Source organism: Cygnus atratus, chromosome 3 (genome assembly GCF_013377495.2).
Source record: "Cygnus atratus isolate AKBS03 ecotype Queensland, Australia chromosome 3, CAtr_DNAZoo_HiC_assembly, whole genome shotgun sequence".
Taxonomy (NCBI): Eukaryota; Metazoa; Chordata; class Aves; order Anseriformes; family Anatidae; genus Cygnus; species Cygnus atratus.
Window position 1 is genome coordinate 83,469,407 of NC_066364.1, and position 21,069 is coordinate 83,490,475.

Below are 21,069 nucleotides of genomic sequence, written 5' to 3' on the forward strand. Positions count from 1 at the left end.
GTTCTTTAGATCAGATGAAAGCAGGAATGTTTTAATTGGGCTTTCCCTTACAATCTTTAACATTGACTAATGAAATAGTAGTTTCATCTCAAAAGTAGCTCAGTGACTGATAGCATTTTTCAATCCCACAGAGCTGTTTTAGCTTGCACTCCCCAAGCATTCCTCAAAGTAGCTGATAAAAAAAGTAGTAGCTCATTAGAAATACACACACATATTCTACCCGTTTACTTTTTAATTCCTAAGAGAACAGGTACCAAGACAGCTGGTACAGCACAGTCAAGTGTGAAAATGACCAAATGCAAGAATAATTGACAAGTTAACATCCAATAGCAACCTGCATGAAGATATGCCCAGAAGAGACACTCTTAAAGGCTACTGTCATGGATGAAGACCTTTTAGACTTCTCAGTAAGGAAGACTGAATTACTTTTCATCTATGATACAAAGATTCTTTCAGTAAACAATTAAAACATGAAGAAAAAGGAACCATTTTTGTAAGGCAAATTAAGAACCAGGAACTTTTCCATAAGGCAACATATCAAGATAAAACCCTTTCATTATACAATGTTTTGCTAGCCACTGGAGTACAAAAGTGTAAGTGATCCCAGAACACTCCACATTAGACTTACAGGGATAATCAATACATTTTAAATTCAATGACGATCAATAATGGAAATCCAATGCAGCAAATCATGCTTGTACTAAGCCATCCATTAAAACTACTTACTTCTTCCCTGCTTGTTCTTGCCTTTGTTGTTCTTGGATGCCATCAGCAGCTTGGTGGAAATCAAATACTAAAAAAAAATAATAATATTTTACATAACTGACATTTTGCATGAAACAAATGGCCGTATCAGTAATGATTTCTTCAAACCAATTTTAGTCCTGTTTATCAACCTGGAAAAAAAACACGCACACACAAAAGAGAGGGAAATAAAATGACAAGAGCTTCTTCTCTTCTTTTCCAAGATAGCCCCCCACCCCTCCCAAGTTCAGCAGTTGTGTACACACCTTCCATAAAAAAGCTAAGACATTACAGTCTTCTAGTGGCCCAAAAGAATGTATGGACAAGAAACAAAGAAAACATGTAGTTGAAAGAAATCCTGGAAAACAGGTTACAGTAAGAAGTCATACTATTGAAATTTAAGGTGGAGACTTTAAGTAAACGTTCTCATTCATTCTGAAGATTTCTTAGACCATTTTAATTTTAGCAAGACAGCATCAATGGAAATGAATTTGGAAATAAAAGAAACTCCCAAAAACATTACCCATGTAAACAATGCAATTGTTACCTAAAGACAACAGAAGTCATTTTTACAAGCCCCGATTTATTTTTTTTAAGCATTACATACTATTAATGACAAACAAGGATTATGCAAAATACTCCTTCCATCGATTCTTTGTCTACCATGAAGGCAAAAAATAAACATGACAGATTCATGGCAAATATGAAGGGAAGCAACACTTTGCAGTTCAACAGATATTGGCTCATTTTTCTTCAGCACTATGTCCTCAAAGTGAAGTAATTAAGCTACTCTTTACAAGGATAAGATTGAAAACTTGTAAGAAACTTACTGATTTAATAAGTGTTCTGGTTTCTCTAGTATGAGTGATTTTCCTCATCTTCCTTACCAAGTTATTTTTGTATTTACTTCCACACATTCCTATAATTCAAGGACTAGATCATCCCCAGCAGCTTGAACCTATTGTTAGTTGATCATTTGTCACAGACTAATAGTTCACAGACTGCCAACATCCATTTCAGAGAAGGCATTTGTAATGGCAACAGATCTCCAGACTGCCCTCAAAACTTTCTGAACAGAAGCATTCTGAAAGTCCATTTATGCTGACAGTTTGAACAATTATAGGTGGCAGTCGGTAACTGGTCCTTTTTTTTACTCAGGACCTGTTTATCCATGAAAATTTCACAGTATTTCCATTGCAACATAATAATTGCAGAACAGCTTCTCTAAACAACTTCCAAAGAATTCACCTACAGTGATTCTACTCTCAAAAGGATTTTAGTAACTTAGGAACAGTTACTCAACTATTCCAAATGCAAAGTAATTACATCAAAGTAAAAGCATATTTATTCTGAAATAACACGTCTACTGACTAATCTACTCCTGATTTCCAGACTGGTTAACACACAAACAACAACAAAAAATAAAGGAAATACATTTTTTCCACCCATGTCATAAGCTTTTATCTGATAAAGACCTGAAAAGTTTGCATCTTCAGAAGATGACTACCACAGCAGCAATAATTCTATTTCCTAATACATGCTGTTACGTAACTATCATGCCACATACCTAATTTAAAGGAGGAAATTAAGTAATAAAGATGGCCTAGGAGAGATATAGCCTTTAGCACTGAAGTTCTGTTTTTGTGGTTTGGACTCTTAACATTTTACTCCAGGCTCTTGAACTGAAGCGTTTTCTGGAACATAAGCTGGAAGCAAACCTTGATTGGTGAACTCCCTCTGAGAGAAGGAAAGCCATTCTCTTGATTCCTACAGAGCTCTTCCCATACAGTGTCTTTTCTGAAGTACATGGCATTTTAGTTGGTAGGGAGCTCATTAATTTGGAAGTCACACCCACTCACATGGTTTCCCACCAGAAAAATTGCTCTATTTCAGGAAAGAAAAGCAAAACTGCTTTTACACCGAAAAGGGAAATGAATCCTTCACTGAATTAACTTCTGAACTGCTTTTTGACTGCTTCTCACATCTAACCGTCAGCTTGGAAAGTGAACCTGCTTTCCTGAGTAGAGTATGCTTACGGAGTGGGATTAAGGACTCACTGGAAAATAAACCTAGGAGGGTCCTGAGTGATGGACAAGTTTTTCTAGGATCTTCAACAAGCCAAAGTAGATACAATGCCTAGCATACAGAGGCTTAGCCCAAAGAAATTTACATACCAATGAATGGCCAGAAAGGCTAAAACAGTCACTCTTACTGCCATGGAAAGTTCAGAGAACACAAAGTTAAAAAATAATAATAATAAAGACCTGGGAACTTACCGATATGAGCCCTGTCAGAAATTATTAGTCTTTTTTCCCAGCCTTCTAGCCCTTAAAAGACAAAGTAAAATAATTCGAATTATGTTTTATATAGTATTTTTTTTCTTCTGATGTGTAAAGGAAAAATACTTTTCATGTTTAGTCTTTAGTTGATCTATTTAAAGGATAAGCAACCACATTCTGGAGAAAAAGAGTAGATTGGAATTATGAAAACTTAACATCAGCCTATAAAGCTGAGAAAGTCAGGCTTATTATGATAAAGAACTCCTGGTGATTCTACTAGTTCTTCAATTTCAGCAACCAATTAGTAGCTTTTTACTTATGAATAATTTAGTTGATTTACCTCACTTCCAGTGGACTGCTATCAAGCATGGCCACTGACATGACAACAAGAAGCCGAAAAGCAAGTTCGGAATCAAGAAAGAATTTCTATTGCATATGTTTGCATTAACATATGCTGTCAAAACATATGCTAAGATTGCAAGAAGTAATGTGTCTACAAACTGGTAACACGCTTTAAAAAGTTATTTTACTTATTAAGCAACAAAATATGTCTGCAGATAATGCATATTTAGAACATGTTCTGTTCTGAAACTGTACAGAGATTCTTTTTGCCCATCTATACTTCCCATCAGGGCCCTGGGTTTTTTGGTAAGACTCCTGTCAGGAACTAGCAGGTAAATTAGTTCTGGAAAAAGTTATCGAATGTAACCTCTGCAGAGGCATCCTTTATCTAAATCTTTTGATGAAGTGCCCACAAACTACTTTTAAGAGTAGTAAAACTTTAAGTTTTCTCACCTTTTCCTTTCTTTAAATTTTTTTCAGCTTCTTCAAAGAGCCCTGGCAAATGAATTACAACACCATTTCCTGAAGAAAATCATTAGACAAAGTTTAATGGATTACATTGAACATGGAAAAATAGTATTTCAACAAATTCAGAGACACTTCATGTTTTGCACGCAATGTATTTAAGTTTTTAACCTTTCAGTAAATTCCTAACAATGAAAGTTGTAATGTATCTTTAAAAGACTGACTTACACTCAAAGTATGCATCTTTAACTACATGCATTGAACCTTTTTAAGAAGCTTTATAAACTTTCAGTTTAGATCATGACAAACAGTAACAGTATTGTGGGACAGTTCAGAATGCCACTTCCTCTTCCTCATTTCTAAAATTAACTTCCCTCTTTGCACTTCGTTTTAATCACCCAATTGTTTTTAAAAGCTTAGCACATTTCTAGCATCGTTATAAACGTTAGCGTTCCCTCAGGCACTTTTCATCTGTAAACAGACATAGTGTATTCCATACACAGAGTTCAGTTTGTTAACAGACTAGCAGAATTAATATGGAAAAGGCTCCATCAAAAGCCAGCTCACTGTCCTACAGACAGCAGAGATTTACCACAATGTCACATTGCTCAGAAAGACTGTTAGCTCATACAATTAACCAGTATCACCGAGTGCTTTAAGAAGAAGCACTTCTACATACGATATTGAACCATCTTAAGGTCATGCCCAACTTAGTAGATTTGAAGCAGCCAGTATACCAATACCTACTAAAGAATGAAGGGACCTACCATTTGAAATTATATGCAAATCACCTAATTTCACAGATGAAAGCATTCTAAACACCAAAATACAAACTATTTAAGACTTTTTTGTTATACATTTCAGCATATAATCCTAATTGATCATAATAATCTATTATAATACTCTAACCTTTCTGCCCTTTTCCCCCTTTCTCTTTTAATTATAAACCTTTTCTGTGGAATCCTAAATCAGATTTTTCCTTCTACTAAATACACTTGAACCACCAAAAGAGTTTTTAAATACAAGTCTGACTTCAAAGAAGCTAGAACAGCAAACTTCAGAATAGACGGGCCAAGAGGTGGGAGATAGATACAAAAAGATTTGTAAAAAGCTCTCTCCTGCTCACTGCACTTTTATAGGATTTAATCTTTTCTACCTGACCCTGAGTCCAGCACACAGAACATGGCAAATGGACATCCCTTCTTCCACTGCTTTCCAGCAATAACTTTTAAAAGAAACATAATACAGTACGACACCAAAATAGAGTATTGGTAGTATCATCTGCCACAGCCCCCCAAACCAGGAGTCGTTAAAAACCCAACCTCCCCTCTGTCAGCGGGGATCTATTTCCATGCCTGTTGGCCCAGTTTCCATAGAAAGTACTAGGCATGGCCAGTTAATCCAAAACTACCCCACTGCCAAGTCACAGCGTAACAGCTGAAAGGAGGCACAATCAATGACAAATTCCCATCAAGAATGGTGTTAATGCTAACTGAAAGCACACAGTCACCACAAACTGGTCCTAATAATTCAGCGGGTATCGTTTATGAATCAACAAACTACTGACATGCTCTTTAGTTGCTGTGCTCTTTAGCAAAACGTCAATGAGCACTTACTCAAAATTATCACAAAAACAGGCTGGAAATGTTGATAGGTCATATAGCCTTTAAGTAACCTAGAAACTAACCTGATTTGTGAAAGAGCATACAAACATACATAGTTATAATGCTGTGTAGGACTGTTATATATTCACCTGCATCTTTAGAAGGAAACTTTAAGAGCTATACAATATTATTAAGTAGTTTGGTTATACAAGTAATTTGAGGAAAAGTAGGACTAGATTCCAAGAGCAGAAGGAGGGTAAGTATGTTGGTATGGAGCAACAGATAGTACAATCTAAACCTCCTTTTGGAAGGCAAATAGATCATAGATCCTGATATCACTTAGTACCGCCACAACCCCAAACCTAATGTAGTCTCTTGAAAAGACCTTTTGCAAGATCTATATAGTGCATAAATCTTCTTGGATTCAGCATTCCTTTTCCACTGGAATGTAAAAGGGAGGAAAGATTTATGTTGCTGTAAGTACTGGTAGTCATTTAGGAGGGCTGAAGACTGAAACAGAGGAGGAATTGTGAGAATAAAAGAAATAATTGGTAGAAAAAAAATCAGATGGAAGGGAAAGGGACAATGAAGATACATTGGGCAGATAGCCATTTGCATTGATAGGGCAGATAAGAACAAAAATGACCTAAGACAATAAAACACCCATAATCTAAACTTCACGATTGAGTTAAGTCAATATTAACAAGCAAAGCTCAAGCCTCTGGGAATGAGGAAAAAGTGTCCTAATCCTGTATGGCCTCAGGTATATTTTGTTATTTTAATATGTCCAAAGTTTGTCACTACATTATTGTCCATTTTTGTTTCTGAGATGTCCCACTTACCAATGAATGCCGTGACTTTTGGATTGATGATCCCACTTGGCAGAAGATGGAAGTCATACTCCACAGAATCCACAACAACTGTATGCCCTGCATTATTGCCTCCCTGAAGAAAAAAAAAAAAGGAAGTATTAATAGATCTTGATACAGAAGACAAATGAAGAGACAGTACAGACAGGGAATAAACTCATTCCACCTCCAACTCCGCAGCTTTCTTTTTTGCTGCTGACAAAAGATCTACATGAGATCTTCCTCACCCAGGAAATCTGCTGAACTTGGTTTGTCAAACTTGACAATTTCCACAAGAATATTAAATGTCATATAGATTTTTGGATGGTATCATGGTTCAAAGGTACAAATGCTTTGGAGTACGATGTTTCTAGAAGTTATTGGACAGACCCATAAACATTCTAGAATGTGGAAACATTTCTAAAAGCATTCAACAGTTTTACTTGCTTCCTATTACATTTAGGAAAAATAAGTATTAAAAGTCAAACTGCAACCCTAGCAAAATAAAACAAAAAATAAAAACAGTTAAACTGGGTATGTGAAGCCATGGAGTTATTAGGGAGGATGCGTGCTGCGGGTTGGCAAGGTGCATGCTTCTTGTTCTGAATTTGTGGTTCTGTCTTTTGCTGATTGTTTCTCATATAAAACATTCAAAGTTGACTAGTTTGCTCTATACCTCCTCAGCTAGCACAAGATATTTGTATCTGAAGTCTGCTGTTAAGGCATGAATCTAGAGGTAACTAAGATGATCGTGGTTTTCCCAAGTTACAGGTGACCACTTATACTAAGCAGCCCTCAGTGTTCCTACCTTTTTTCATTACCATGAATCATGAGAGTATTAACAGATTTATTAAACTGCGAAATAACATCCAAAAGACAAAAGGAGCCTGTGTCCAAGTCTCAAAGAGGGTCAGGATAGGCTTATGAAACTAAAAAAGATTACAAAATAGTTACCAAATATCCCGTTCTCATTCGCTGTACTTTTGAAAATAAGCTTACACTCTCTTGTGACCAAATTGTTTGTGCAAGACAAGGTTACACACAAAATAGTCCTGTTTGCTGTAACCACAGGAATATTTAGAGACATCTTACACACAAAGTGCTTTGTTCAAGGAAAGACAATGGAAAGACATAATATTCCAAGCCTTTTTTCAGTACAAGACAAACTGAAGAAAGGCATTATATGAAAAAAGAAAGAAATATGAAATATTAAACCATGGAATTATAAACCTGAAATATTTCACAGTAGTTTATAACAGAAGATCTTCTCTAAGCAACAGACTAAAAAGCTATTCACTACTTGTGCAACATTTAAAAAGCATGAAAACAATACATAAAGCCATACATCTGACATTACAAATAACAAATATTCTTAGCTCTCAAACCTCCCTGCAAGTATATAAACATATATTCTACAGGTAAATGGTATCTCAGTGAGGTCAGCAATGAAACTTCTCATAATTTCAGCATTATTTGAGGACTTATACCAGTCCCATCTCCTTTGGAAACAGGGAAGCCTTACAAACTTTCACCCAAAGTTGAAATGAATTTGTAACATGTTACAGAGTTTTCCCATTTAGTAAGCAGTACCTTGAAGTGGTAAAGATTTCTGGACACGGATGGCTTTCCCTGCACTTGATCCGACTTCAGCAGAGAAAGCCAAATTTTGCATTCACAACATATGAAACATATCAATTGCATAAACAAAGCAAGCCATCCAAGGTTATTCTTTTAAGAAAATAATGAAAGCTCAGGAATAACCTTCTTCTTCCTCCCATCCTCTCGGCTCAACAATAACTGTTAAGAAAGCTTTATCAGTCCACCACCTCTACCACTGCACCTTTGATTGACATAGCAAATAGACCATTTATCACTGTTTTCTAAATGCAATGCTGATTCTCCTGGGGGTACTGCAAGTTATCGCAACAGTAGGTGACATTTAATGTTTTGCTTCTCAAGTTACTTTTAAATAATAGTTTTCTAGCAACAAGAACATGAAAAAGAAAAAAATGACCATTGCAGATCATGATTACTGATAAATTCTTAGTCTCTTCTAAGTTTGCCAAGCTACTGCCATTCAGACGTGCTAACAGAAAGTCCAGCGGCCAGCCTGCTCGAGTAGGGTGTTCAGCAGGGAGACACAGAGCGAGTAAATCATCAGAACATAGCTGCTGGGTTTTGGTGGTGGTCCAGACTTTTCCCTAGCACTGCTGAATGACGTCAAGATACACAGAGGTGTGTTGTTTCTGTGCTCGTTTAAAAATACCCTAACATAGTGGCTGACAGAATTAAAATGGCATTTTACCCTTTAAACCCTGAACTACGTGTACAGCACAGCTCATACTTCATCTAGAAGCAAGCTGGTTACCCAAGTTATATGAACTTCACCATCTTTGCTATTAGCAGCTATGCTTTAAGGGATTTTGCTAGAAACTAAAGCAAAAAACCTCAGCACTGCATGTGATGAATCACCACTTGACTACACTCTTAGGCCATATTCAAGGTTTCCTAATGCTTGTTTTCAGCTTATACTCAAATTTCAATCTCAGAATACAGTTGTTTGCATTATGATAATGCTTGCAATATGGAAAGATTTGATCCCGGAAGAGCTATTGTTATCAGTTGCCTGGTAGAACAATTGATAGGTAGGACCGCCTGGTCACTCCACATCCTGCTTTGGGCATCATTCCATCAAATTCTTTCATTTCTTCAAATATTTTTCATTTCAAACTGTATATTAGGAGAACACTACAAAAGCAGCATTCAATTAATTGAGTCTTCAAAATGTTGATTTACAGGTAAGCCCTAACCTAATGCAGAAGTGCAAGCATACAGTTACACAATTGGGAATTGTAGTATATTAAGAGAATGATTCACACTACACTAAAAGCGAAGTACTACTAAAGTGTACCTATGCTGTCTGCTCAGACATTGCACAACACAGCTGTGATAAACATTTCTAATTACAAAAACTTGAACTCAGAGTTCTAGTGGCAGGGGCAGTTGTTGAGTTTTAGGTTGGGTGTGTTTAGGATTTTCCTTGATGGAAGTTCCCCTACCCCTCACCCCTAACCCAGAAACTGCTGATAACACGAACATCATCACAACTATTGCCTCTGGGATTAATTCAAGGTAGAAACTGATGAAGTCACTTCTGGCATTGGTCCCTTCCATCCCTATTTCTCTCCTCCTCCCTCACTATGCTAATCCAAAAGGGATCAGGCAGATCATTCAAGCTAACGCTCCTCTGATTAAAATATTTAAACATTAAGGAAGTACTCCTAACTGGGTTTAACTAATAGTGAAAATAAATTACACGGTTTATGCCCAAATAAATTTCAATACATCGTATAAAGCTTTTCCCAGAGGGAAATAAAGACATAGAAGTCATTTCTTGAGGTTGGCAGTACTTTCTGACTAACTGGATAGAGTAATCTATCTACCGTATCTTGGTAACCTGAGTTCCCAAACTGGGAGAATTTTCTCCCAGCCCCGGGAAAATTGAAACACCTACTTTGGGACAACAAATACAGAGAGAAAGACCAGAAGGTGTTCCTGCTCTGCATGGACCACACCACGTGCACGTGGCAGCAGCTCCTTTACCCTTCCTCCCTGCACAACGGCACGGTTCCTTCAGCTGAGCCAGGCAGAAGCACCACGGCCAACGTGCTCACCCACTGGGGCACGGCAACCCCGGCTTTAGCTAGCGATGGATGGACTGCAGGAAAAGGCTGAGGAGAGGAAAAGATGACTTCTTATGCACGGGAGGCACAGTAAGGCACCAGTGGCACTCTGAGCAATGAACTTTTCTTAACGGGGATGCTTCCTTCCCATTCTGCAGAAAGGTGGCACTGGGAGCCCCTCTGGAAGCTGGGACGCAGGCGGTGGAGAAGGTCAGGCAGCCAAGGCAGAGCTGGCTTTGCCAGAGTAAAGAAAGAATATCATGTGGAGTTAAAAAAAAACAAAAAAAAAAAAAAAAAAAAAAAAGAAAGGAGAAAATAGAGAATCGAGAAGAAATAGCATGAGATATTGAGGAACTTCTAACAGACACTGAAATCTCTCTCTAGGTTACTACTAGGCTAGTCAGGTAAAAATGTAAACCATCTTCTCCCTGACATCCTAATAAAGCTTACTGAGAAGACAGATTTTTATTTATTTATTTATCTCTATCAATGCACAGCACTGCATATTTTTGGCATACTCCGAGGTTTCCAAAATTTGATTTTCAGAAGTCAGCAATCTTCGTAGCATTGTGAGGAAGGCTAACAAAAAGTTAAAAGCATTCAGTTCATTTGTCCTCTCTCCTTTCCTTATGCTATTTTTTCCCCTCACATCTTTTAACTCAGTATTTAGAACGGCTCTCTTTCCTCCCATTGCAGATTCATTGGTGCTGAAAGGATCAGCCCTTTCAGCAAGCAGCCCAAAGCTTCACCAAATTACAAAAAATGTTAAATTGCAACTCAAACAGGATTTCCTCAACTTGTCAACTGCTATGAGCATGGACTTTGCATTACAGTTTTGCCCTTTCTTAATTTTTGACTTTTCCTTGTAGTCCAACACCTAGTACCACCGCTGCTTCCCAAAGCTGGCTTCACGACTGGTTTGCAGTTTTCTAGTTGCTGCCAGCACTTCTGTGAGCAATTCCAACAGGAATTGCCACCAGGTGACACCGAACATTTGTGCTGAGAATGGGGGAAAACACGAGCTTGCTCAGAGAGAAAGGTGAACTGAACGCCTCTTTTTTTCCCCAACGTTTGACCAGCTCACACAGCTGTGAAGATGGGGATCAGAGAAATAGCTCTTTAATCATAGCTTTAATGCAAAACCAAAATCAAAACAAACAAAAGCACCCTCAGCTATGAAAGCTCCTTATTAGTATTCCTTAAAAAGTAGGGTCTTTAAACTTGTGTGCACATCCAGCTCAAAAGTGTGCCAACTGGATCAGAAAGGAGAAGTTTCTATTTATTCGGAGATGCAGAGCAAAAGTCATGAACAAGCATCAACCTACTCACTTCAGTGTACGGATTTAGTTTGTGGACTTTTTAGTTTGATGCTGTTGGATGAACAATTTAAAATCCTATTGAGATGCAGTAGCCTTTTTTTTTCTTTTGTGATAATACGACTATTAAATTATGCTATTATTTTAGAGTATTTTATGTCATTAAGTAGAAATGGAATAGTGAACATCAGATTAGGCTAAAGATCACTATCCAATCTATAATATTTACGCAAAACCTGTTGTTGTAAGATAACTAAGTACGTAAGCTTTTTAAAAAGGCATTATTCCAATGTCACTAGCGCAGTATGCTTAAATCACCTTCTTGAAAAAGCATATGATCCCTGGCCACCAGCTGGTAATCCTGAAATATCCAAGCTATTCAGCATGGAGAACAGCTAAGTATACAGGAATCTGATGGAAAGGTGCACACTAATAGACAAATTATCACACCAGTACAGTTAGAATGACAGCAGTCACGGTAACAAAACCCCTTATTTACCTACTTTCCAGAAGCCTCGTTCCAAAAAACGTGGCCTATGAAACAATTCTTCTGAAGTATTCCTTGCAGAGCAGTAAGCTGCTCAGAGAGATTTAAAAAAAAAGTGGGGGGGGGAGAGGGAGTGCCTCCAACTGCTGGAGAAGATTAAGTAGCCTAAAAATCCTTCTCAGTGTAAGCACCACACCCAAGAACCCGCATCCATGTATTCCACATCGATAAGTTGGTTGGTGCTATGCACCAAGCCAGACGCTGTTATGAATATACCTATCCTGGCCGACCTGAACAGGATCAGTTACACGTGCACAGAGGGGGCATATGATAGCAAAGGCAGCTACATGTATTGTACATCTGGGAGCCGTTTGATAAACATGCTTAGGAAACACCCCATTTGCAATAATGTTGTATGCCTGGAGATACTAATTTTGAAGGGAGAAGTCATTATCTGCTAGCTGACATTTTACTGGAAACAAACCTGAATTTTCAATAAATCAAACAAGTGACTGCCGCTAGCCAAAAACCACTCTCAAAGCACTGGAAGGCAGTACTTACTGCAAGCAGCACACACACATCAGTACCAGTACCGCATCATGATCCAGACAGTAACACTAGAAAATATACTGAGGATAAATCAACAGTATCAAAGAGGACTTCATTTCAAACGTATCAACTGAACTGTATTTCTAACATCTATGTACAACCTATGGCAATTTTAAGGTAAATTACTTCAGCATTTCCCCTGCCTATGCAAAATGACTAGTTTTCTCATATATTCTAGCTATAGTTTTTAAATGTCTTAACTGGTAGTTAAAATATTTGGGGTAAAGAACTAAATAGAGTTTGGGATAATCTCATATACGTACCTGACTACAGTTTCATGAATATTTCCTTAGCTCTGAAGACTAAAACCAACTTTTAGGACACTTCAAAAGGCGTATTCTAGAACCAAACCGGTAAACTTAAAGAACGTACAAACAATCTCTAACCAAAACAGTCTGCTCACTTTGAGCCTTCCTCTTGGGCAAGAGCTCCTCAGCTCGTTACATTCCATCCATACATAACAGCTTCCAAACATACAAAGCATGGAGAAGGAGCTCTCATAATAATATGCAACAGCCATGTTTTCCCCTGGAATTGCATTGCTGTACGGGCCAGAGGATCCCAAGGAATTGAGCCGATATTCCTTATATGTTGAGCTGATTCACTGGACAAATAAGGACCAATTATTTGGGGGAGAGTTATTAGAAGATAATTTAACAAAATTAATTTAACAAAATAGCAGTGACTTACATCTGCCTTCAGAAAGTCTAACTGACAACTGCTTTACCAGTCTCTGCATCATGACCTTTAGCGTCAGCATTGAAGAGATGATGTTCTTAGATAAAACAATTGGGGGAATGGGCCAAAGTTGCACCAGGGGAGGTTTAGGCTGGATATCAGGAAGAACTTCTTTACTGAAAGGGTTGTGAGGCATTGGAATGGGCTGCCCAGGGAAGTGGCTGAGTCACCATCGCTGGAGGTCTTTAAGACACGTTTAGATGTAGAGCTCAGGGATATGGTTTAGTGGAGGACTTGTTAGTGTAGGTCAGAGCTTGGACTTGGTGATCTTGGAGGTCTCTTCCAACCAGATTCTGTGATTCTGTAATTATTTTCTTGCTGAATTAAAATAGTGCAAGAAAGTTCATCTGCTAAGACTTCAGGTTTACTGTGCTTTATCAACCACTACCAAAACTCAGCTAAAGAAATACCGAAGTTGAAATAAATGGCCGTTTATTGGGGTGTTCATTTCTTTTCCTGTCTTTTGTTGTTGTTTGTTTGCTAAATATGCATGCACAAACACAGCATTTCCTAAGACGTCATTATTTAGCTTTCCATAAACATACTTCAACAATAATATTATTCACCAAGGACATAAGATTAAACTGAAACAATTGTATAACGTCTGCTAACTTAAGAGCTCCTCTGAAGCCAAGTGAAGCCAGCTATTGAGGATGCACGGAATCTCATTTTCTGAAAAGACCCTGAAAATGATATAAAACTATATTCAAAGGCTTACAGGAAAATCATGAAGTAGAACTTCTCTCTTCTTCCGTGAGCTTGCTCAGGGAAGTCCCTTGCTCCTGGGTTTATAGCCAACCTCGCTGACTTACCTGAAAACCATCCACAGGACTTTACTGCTTCTCCTTCCAGTTTATGAGAGAAGGATTTGCAGCAACTCTATTTTCCTGGTATATTGGACTCTTCTAGGAAAAATGTACACATTTACTCTGTCACTCACTGAAGACCCTCACTCCGAAGATTAAGAGGTTCATTCTAGCTTTACATACTTTTTTCCTTTTTTCTTTGAAGTGCAGCCTAATAGGAAACGTTAATGTACCAACCCAGATAACCGGCAAAACCAAAAAGGAAAGTGGTGTTGCTTGTTCACAAACTGAAAGCAAAGTATGATTTCTCTTAAAAAAAAAAAAAAAGACGCCTTTTAAAGCCTTGGTGTTGAGCACCAAGAATAAAAGGAAATTTGTGCTATGTGCACTAGCCAAGGAAGTCTAAGCTTAAGTATAAGGCATGTTTCGGTATACACAAGGAGAATATGCACTGCAGGAACACAGAAAAAAATATACCACGTTTTTAAAACTGAGATGGAGGAACAATGGCATATCCTTCCCCATTTTAGATCTACATAAATTCAAAATACACATTTAATTTCCAGCACATATCTTCACAAGTCAAAGCAGCCTAGACATTAGTACAGTAACCAGAGTACTTCAATCTGCTACGAACAAATGAGGACAGGAGAGCAGTTCTCGATGCCTCGCCAACACCAGCACCCTCAGAATTGCCTGGCCCACGTTACTGCAACTTTACCTAACAGTCGAAGTACATAGAGGAAAAAAAGATTTATTAAAAAAGCAGACTGAAATTACTATTAAAATCATACTGTGAATGGCTCTCTGTACCAATATTAAACTCAGAATTATTTAAAGCAGCTCTGAAACACCACGATATGCACTTCAGAGACCCCAAAAGCCTATGATGACAATCAGTGGCTTTTCTTATGACATGGTAATGACAAAACCAGGATGCCACCGGGTAGGGCAAAGAAGTCTTTCAAGTTATCTCCTCTAGAACAGAAATTAGTTGTCTAGTTTAAAGCGATGTTATCTTATGCCTCCATTAAGGAAGAAGTCATACGCTCCCTCGAGCTCTCCCTGTTGGAGGGGTGTGTACATGGGCAAGCATATATATATATATATATACTTTTTTTTTTTTTACAGTTGACTTTCATTGCTACCACATTCCAGCATTAATTTTCAGCTTGGGGCAACCGCTGTTGTTTTTGAGCTAGTAATGCAAGTGACTGCCAAGTCGGGCAAGAAGCAAGTCAATGTTGCTCTGGCATCATATGGTTGTAAACACTTTCATTTAACTCTTAGATGGAAAGCCAAAAATAGATTAAAAGAAATGATACTACCACTACTTACAATCTATATATTTTTTCCTTCCTGCCACAATCAGCTTCTTGGCATGCTGAGAACACACCTCTAGCAAGCTGATCAGAGTCTATCTCACCCTTAACTCCACTACATACCCTAACATAACATAACTGGCAATCACTACGCTGTTTGCTTCTCATTTCAAACTATATTGCCAAAAATCTAGCTTCAGCTTCAGGTTGCCAACCACACCTCCTTTAAGAAAAAAAAAAAACAGAACAGCACCAAAGTGCAGATAACAAATTAATCGCCTCACATCTCTGATGTTTGTGATTAATTTCTCGCCTCTTTATGCCCTCCCAAAAAAATGAATGTGTAGTTATCAAACTGTACTATATAACCTACTCCTGAATTTCAATATAAACAACATTCAGCATCTGGCAATTATCTTTGTTGGTATTTATGCCAATCAACTCATGTTTGCAAGATGTGAACCTAGTTCAAGGAGCCATCACGTTACATGCTTACCTTTTAAACTTCCTGAAAGTTTGGCCAGACTTCAGAAATTTCTGAATGTGTAGTACAAGAACTAGTGCATCCGAACAAGATCAAGAGTTTGGTTTGAGGCAAATATGACAGCCTACACACAGTCTTATTTGTTAGAAGAAAACAGGCAACTGTTTAAAAGAAAACATTAATTTTACTGAAGTCCAGCCCAAGTTTCTTTTACTCATCTCAGGAAACTCTGTATGTTTCTCTGTGTTGACAGACCTAGCTCTGAGGAACTGCTACAGGAACGTGATATTTGGAAAGACTCTTTACAACTAGCTTCAGCTTGGTTTCACCTGATTTGCAAAATCTTATATTGTTGCAATGCTTTACATGTACTAAGTAGGGAACAGATTCCATTTTGCAAATCTTCATTCGGGTCCAGAATAAAGACCAATCCAACCCGAAGAGATAAAAGAGACCCACTGAGGCAGGCTGATAAGGAACAAGAAAAATGCTGAAAGCACCAAAAAAATACTGTTTGCTACATCTCACAGTAAAAGAGTTAAGAAGGGTTATGAGAAACAAAAAGTGGCTTTGGGAATATTTACAGGGAACATCTTCTAGATGTGGGAGGTAGTATGGGAAATATAAAAAACGTATTTGAAATTTCACTAAACTGCTACAGAGGACTCCATCTGAACCGACCAAATGAAAACGGCAAGATGTAACAACAGCAAGGCGGAAAGAACAGTAAGCAACCAGCCGACCGAGGTGCAATTTGTTCCTTCGTACTGTTAAGATCTCCTGTTAACGGCACAAACTTTATGAATGGGGAAACGGGGTTTCAGCTGCCCTCCTGCGTGAAACTGACAGGGTTTCACTGCTTGCCACAACCGGAGGTCACCTGCCAGGGATGCTCCAAGCCGGTCGGTGCAGCGTGTGACTCGCTCATGCGGCAGGCTCATCCCGCTGACCTCTCTCTCCCCTCACCAGCACGCATCACTGGCACGCTGCCGACCGCTGCAAGGTCCACAGGCGCGCCCAGCGCTTCAACGGAACGGGAGCTCTAGCTGGACGCCACGTATCGAACGCCTGACCAGCTGAAAAAGCACCAACTGCTATAGATAGCTATCGATCCTGCTATTCCCGGCCCTGCGTGGCCTGACTAAAACACCTCTTCAGATGGAGGTATTTAGAAAAATAAAAAAAGTGGGTTCGGTGGATGGAAAACACAAAGATTCCTTTTTTTTTTTTCTTTTGAAGTAAGTGGATATATACAGACAAGTGATACAGAGGCATAAGGTCTGAGGACTTAAGCAGTTGTCAACTGATCAGTGGCAACTGCTTAACCCCAAGAACCTGCCCGCGGAAAACTTCTCTCCCGTTGCATTGTAATTGCCATGCATCAACTGATGAGCAGTGGCATTACTACACAAACTTCTCTGAGGGAGGATTAAGAACCCACACACTGCAACAACTGCACATTAGTGGTCCAGGGGTAAGAACTGTGTGACCCCACAGCACGCAGAGCAACACTGGGGAGCTAACAGGCAGCCAACACTGAAATCAGCTCTGTTTTGGAGTAGTAGTAAGGCGTATAATGGGACTGAAAAAACAGAAAGACAAGATTCTTTAGCGTAGCGAGCATGGCTTAATAATAATTTAAGAATTCAAAATCCCATTCACCTGTGTGAATTATGTGCTCTGAATAAATCAGGTACCTCCAATACTAAGAAAAGACAACCACCAACAAATCTGCTGATGAAATGGCTGAACGAGGGCTGAATCATGCAGTGAAGACAGCATGGGTTTTTTTGCTGCACTGTACACACTGGTACATGGGGCAGGAGTATTAATATAAGAGATACAGTATATTTTTGTACTGACTTTGTTTTGATAAAATGATTACCTAAAATCATTTGCTTGCATTAATTTGCCATTCCCATATCCATTAACAAATGAAATTTTAGTAATTACATTCTCTTATTCGGTTCCATTTTGAAATGTAGGAAGTCCTTGAATCAGAACAAGAAATGTTTTCCTTTAACTTTCCATTACCCGTGGAATTGATAAAAATACAACGTATGCTTTTAGAAATTGCCAGGTTTGAGAGCAGCAAGGTTAACTGCTTACTAAGAGGAAACTATGTCAATAAAAAAACACAAAAGCATTGTTTTTCTGGCAAGTTCTCCTGAATCTCAAACCCATTCTTGCTCTGTTCTACTGTCTGGACTATGATTTATGTGATACCAGATAAACAGACTCTGCTTTGCAAGCCACTGAAGCCCAAATGTAGCTTAACTGCAGAAGTCTTACAGATATGTTTGCTTTATCAAAAACATCATTTTACCAGATACCTCTTAGAAGTAAATTAAGACCAATTCAAACATAACAGTGGAAGAACCAGCACATACTACGCCTGTTGTGTAGACACGTCTGTATTAAATGCTTCTGAACCCTCTGTCCTAGCAGTGTCCCCACGAAACAATCTTAGTTGCCAGTGCAGCTCCATTAGCAGCTCTATGCATGCAGCCGCTGGACACATCTTAATTTGAGCTTGGTCTGCAAGGTCAGTTGTTGCTGAAATCACAATACTAATTTTGATAAACACAAGTGTGCCTCCTGACAAGGAAATCCCGTATTCTTTTCCTGAGCACAAGAGTACTTTCAACAACCTCAAAACTTGAGATAAAATAAGTTTGGGCTGCTATCTGGAAGAAGTACAGCCATAATACAGTTTATGACCAGATACACTGGTTTGCTTACTTGTACCTCTTCCAGATGCCACAGTCAGCCAGCCAGCCAAATGACCAAAGAAGTCATTAGGACACCTGATAGCCAGGAGACAAGAGGGTACAGCCACTGATTTCAGAGTACAACTTCTTGCAATGCCTTTCTTTACAGGTGTTGTAAAAGTAAACAGTAAACAACTGTCAGTTCTGGGACGGGACTGTTTTTATGGGCTGCGTCTGCACAGAACCAGGCACAACTAGAAAACCACACCAGAGTTCCCAGAATTTCAATGCAAATATCACGTAATTTTCTAAGACATCTTAAGTTCTGCTACAACTTACTAAGTCCTCCAAGAAAATAGTTGTATTAACACACTTTCCATAGGAACATATTTGGTCTCATCCATGGGTATTCTAGCAACTCTGCGGCACGATAAACAGAAAGAACCATCTTAGAACGAACAGAGTATAACAGTGAAATAAGAATCAGAAGTATGGACTGCAGAAATCCAACAGTAGCAAGGGGCAGACCGAGTTGCAATCTTTCTTTATGGACTTGTACTGATATGAAAAGCACAAGAGTCATTTTCACACTCTTGCTTACCAGCAGTAACAACACCATCAAGGGTATTCTTGCACAACACAGAGCAAGATAACTTAATAGCTCAGTGCCACCGGAAGAGAACATTCCTATTTTCCCTCCCATTCTAAGATACGGTTCTTTGTGCTTACCTTGTCCAGGGTTCCTCTTTTTATTACGTTCCCCTGAGCCAAGTAAATTCAGTTTTGTTTACTAAAACAGGAGAAAATAAAACCAATCCAAAAAATAGTTCCCTGCCATTTTGGTGAGTTAAATCAACTTAGCAAAAGCAGTCAAGTGCAAGGGTGAGCACATGGGAGGAGGCCAAGAGAACAGGAGGCCCATCAACAGGAAACGGAAGAAAGGAGGGAAAAAAAAAAAAAAAAAAAAACTCCTTGCAACAGCAACAAGCAGTTAGAAATGGCAGGACTGGCCACGAAATTCAAGCCTGAGATAACATCACAGCTTTGCCCTTTTCTCGATTCGATTGAGCTGGGAGGAAAGAAGTAACAAACGAATTACATCCCCAGCACACGCACAGAAACTCAGCCTGCCTCCCCCCCACCCGCACGCCTTGGCGCTGAGCGTCGGCACTCACCTAGGCGCCTCCATGTTTCGAGGACAAACTGAGTCACCACGGCCGCTAACCCTCACTGCACTGCCAGGCAGCCACACCACAGCACCACAGCTCGTTTTATTTCTTTGGCAACAAGGTACGCGAGAAAAAGCCATTCATTCGCAGAACCAGCTGCCTGAGGGCACGTCCCTTTACTGCAAAATTAAAGTCTCTGAAGTTCAAGTTTGGGATTTATCGGCTCTGGAACTGACTCAGCTCTGACAACCCCAGTGCTATGCGTGGTTTTCGTTAGGTAACGGGAGGTTTACGCCGTTAGGGGCAAAGCGCCCTGTTCCCAAAGGCGTTTGTGTAAGCGTGATTTCACTTGTGCATTCACCGGCAGCGCACAGATAACGAAACTCCGGCGAAGTCCCCGCGTGGTGCAGGCGCTTGGGGCTGCCGTGTCGCTAACTTCAAGAGGAAAAACGGCACATGGCTGCGGTGCGCGCTCCGGGACCGCGCAGGATTACCACACGGGGAACACGGAGAAAACAACCTCCCCTCGGGCCGATGCGGGGTTGGTGCAGGCGTTCAGGGGTACCCTGCTCGCCGGCTAGGCTCACTTCTGAGGGGGGGGGGCTGTTTTTTGCCCTCCTGCTAGAGGAAGCCCCCCGAGGGCAGGTTTGTGAGGGGGCTCCCCCATGGCCATGCCGGCCGGGGGGCGATGCTGCGGGCAGCGCCGCCGTCCCCGTCCCGTCCCCGGCGGCTCCCAGACAAAGGGCGGGCGGGCGGGCGGCAGCGCCCCGGGCACGCTGCTCCTGCCGGCCGCGGCGCCTCGGGGAGACAAAGGCAGCGCTGCGGGGCCCGAGGGGACCGCCGGGCCGTGTCCCCCCCCGCCCCGGCCCGGTGTCGCCTCCTCACCTGGCACCTGCAGACGATGTCGGCGTCCTGCGCCAGCAGGTCCACCACCTTGCCTTTGCCCTCGTCGCCCCACTGGGCGCCCAGCACCACCGTCACCTTGTTGCCGGGGGGCCGGGCGGCGCCCCCGCCGTTGGGCACGGCGGCCGCCGGGGCGCCCTGCTCCGCCATGGCCCGCGCTGCCCGCTCCGGCTGCGGCTGCTGCGGGGCTCCGGGCACATGCGGCAGCGGCAGCGCGCGGCGGCCCCGCTTCCCCCGCCTCCTCCCGGCCGCGCCGCGGTGCCGCTGCCGCATCCAGGCGCCGCCGCCGCCTACCGGCCCCCGCCCCGCCGCTCCCCGCCCTCCCCCGCCGGAGGAGGCCCGCCCCGCTCCCCCGGGGAACAGCGAGGCCGCCGCCGCCGCGGGCGGCTTTTTTCCGTCCGTCCCCCCCCCAACTCCCGTAGCCCGCCCGCCGCTTCTCCCGCGCCTCGCAGCGCGGACTACGTTACCCAGCGCGCCGCGCGGCGTGCCCCTCGCAGAGCGCCGCGCGGGGCTGCGCGCGGGGCGTGCTGGGGGTTGTAGGCCGCGCGGGCAGCACCTG

The 21,069-nt window shown here is 40.9% G+C and overlaps 1 protein-coding gene across 1 annotated transcript in view; it reads right to left on the bottom strand.

Moving 5' to 3' along the window:
• ADSS2 (adenylosuccinate synthase 2) overlaps window positions 1–20,755 on the bottom strand; it is a 36,651-nt gene extending 15,896 nt beyond the window's left edge. The window contains exons 1-5 of the mRNA XM_035559540.2: window positions 20,493–20,755; window positions 6,277–6,379; window positions 3,819–3,887; window positions 3,021–3,071; window positions 727–793 (exon numbers count right to left, since the gene is read on the bottom strand). Coding sequence (XP_035415433.1) covers window positions 727–793; window positions 3,021–3,071; window positions 3,819–3,887; window positions 6,277–6,379; window positions 20,493–20,660 — 458 coding nt within the window. The 5' untranslated portion in view covers window positions 20,661–20,755. The remainder of the gene's footprint in view (window positions 1–726; window positions 794–3,020; window positions 3,072–3,818; window positions 3,888–6,276; window positions 6,380–20,492) is intronic.
• Window positions 20,756–21,069: the final 314 nt, after the last annotated feature.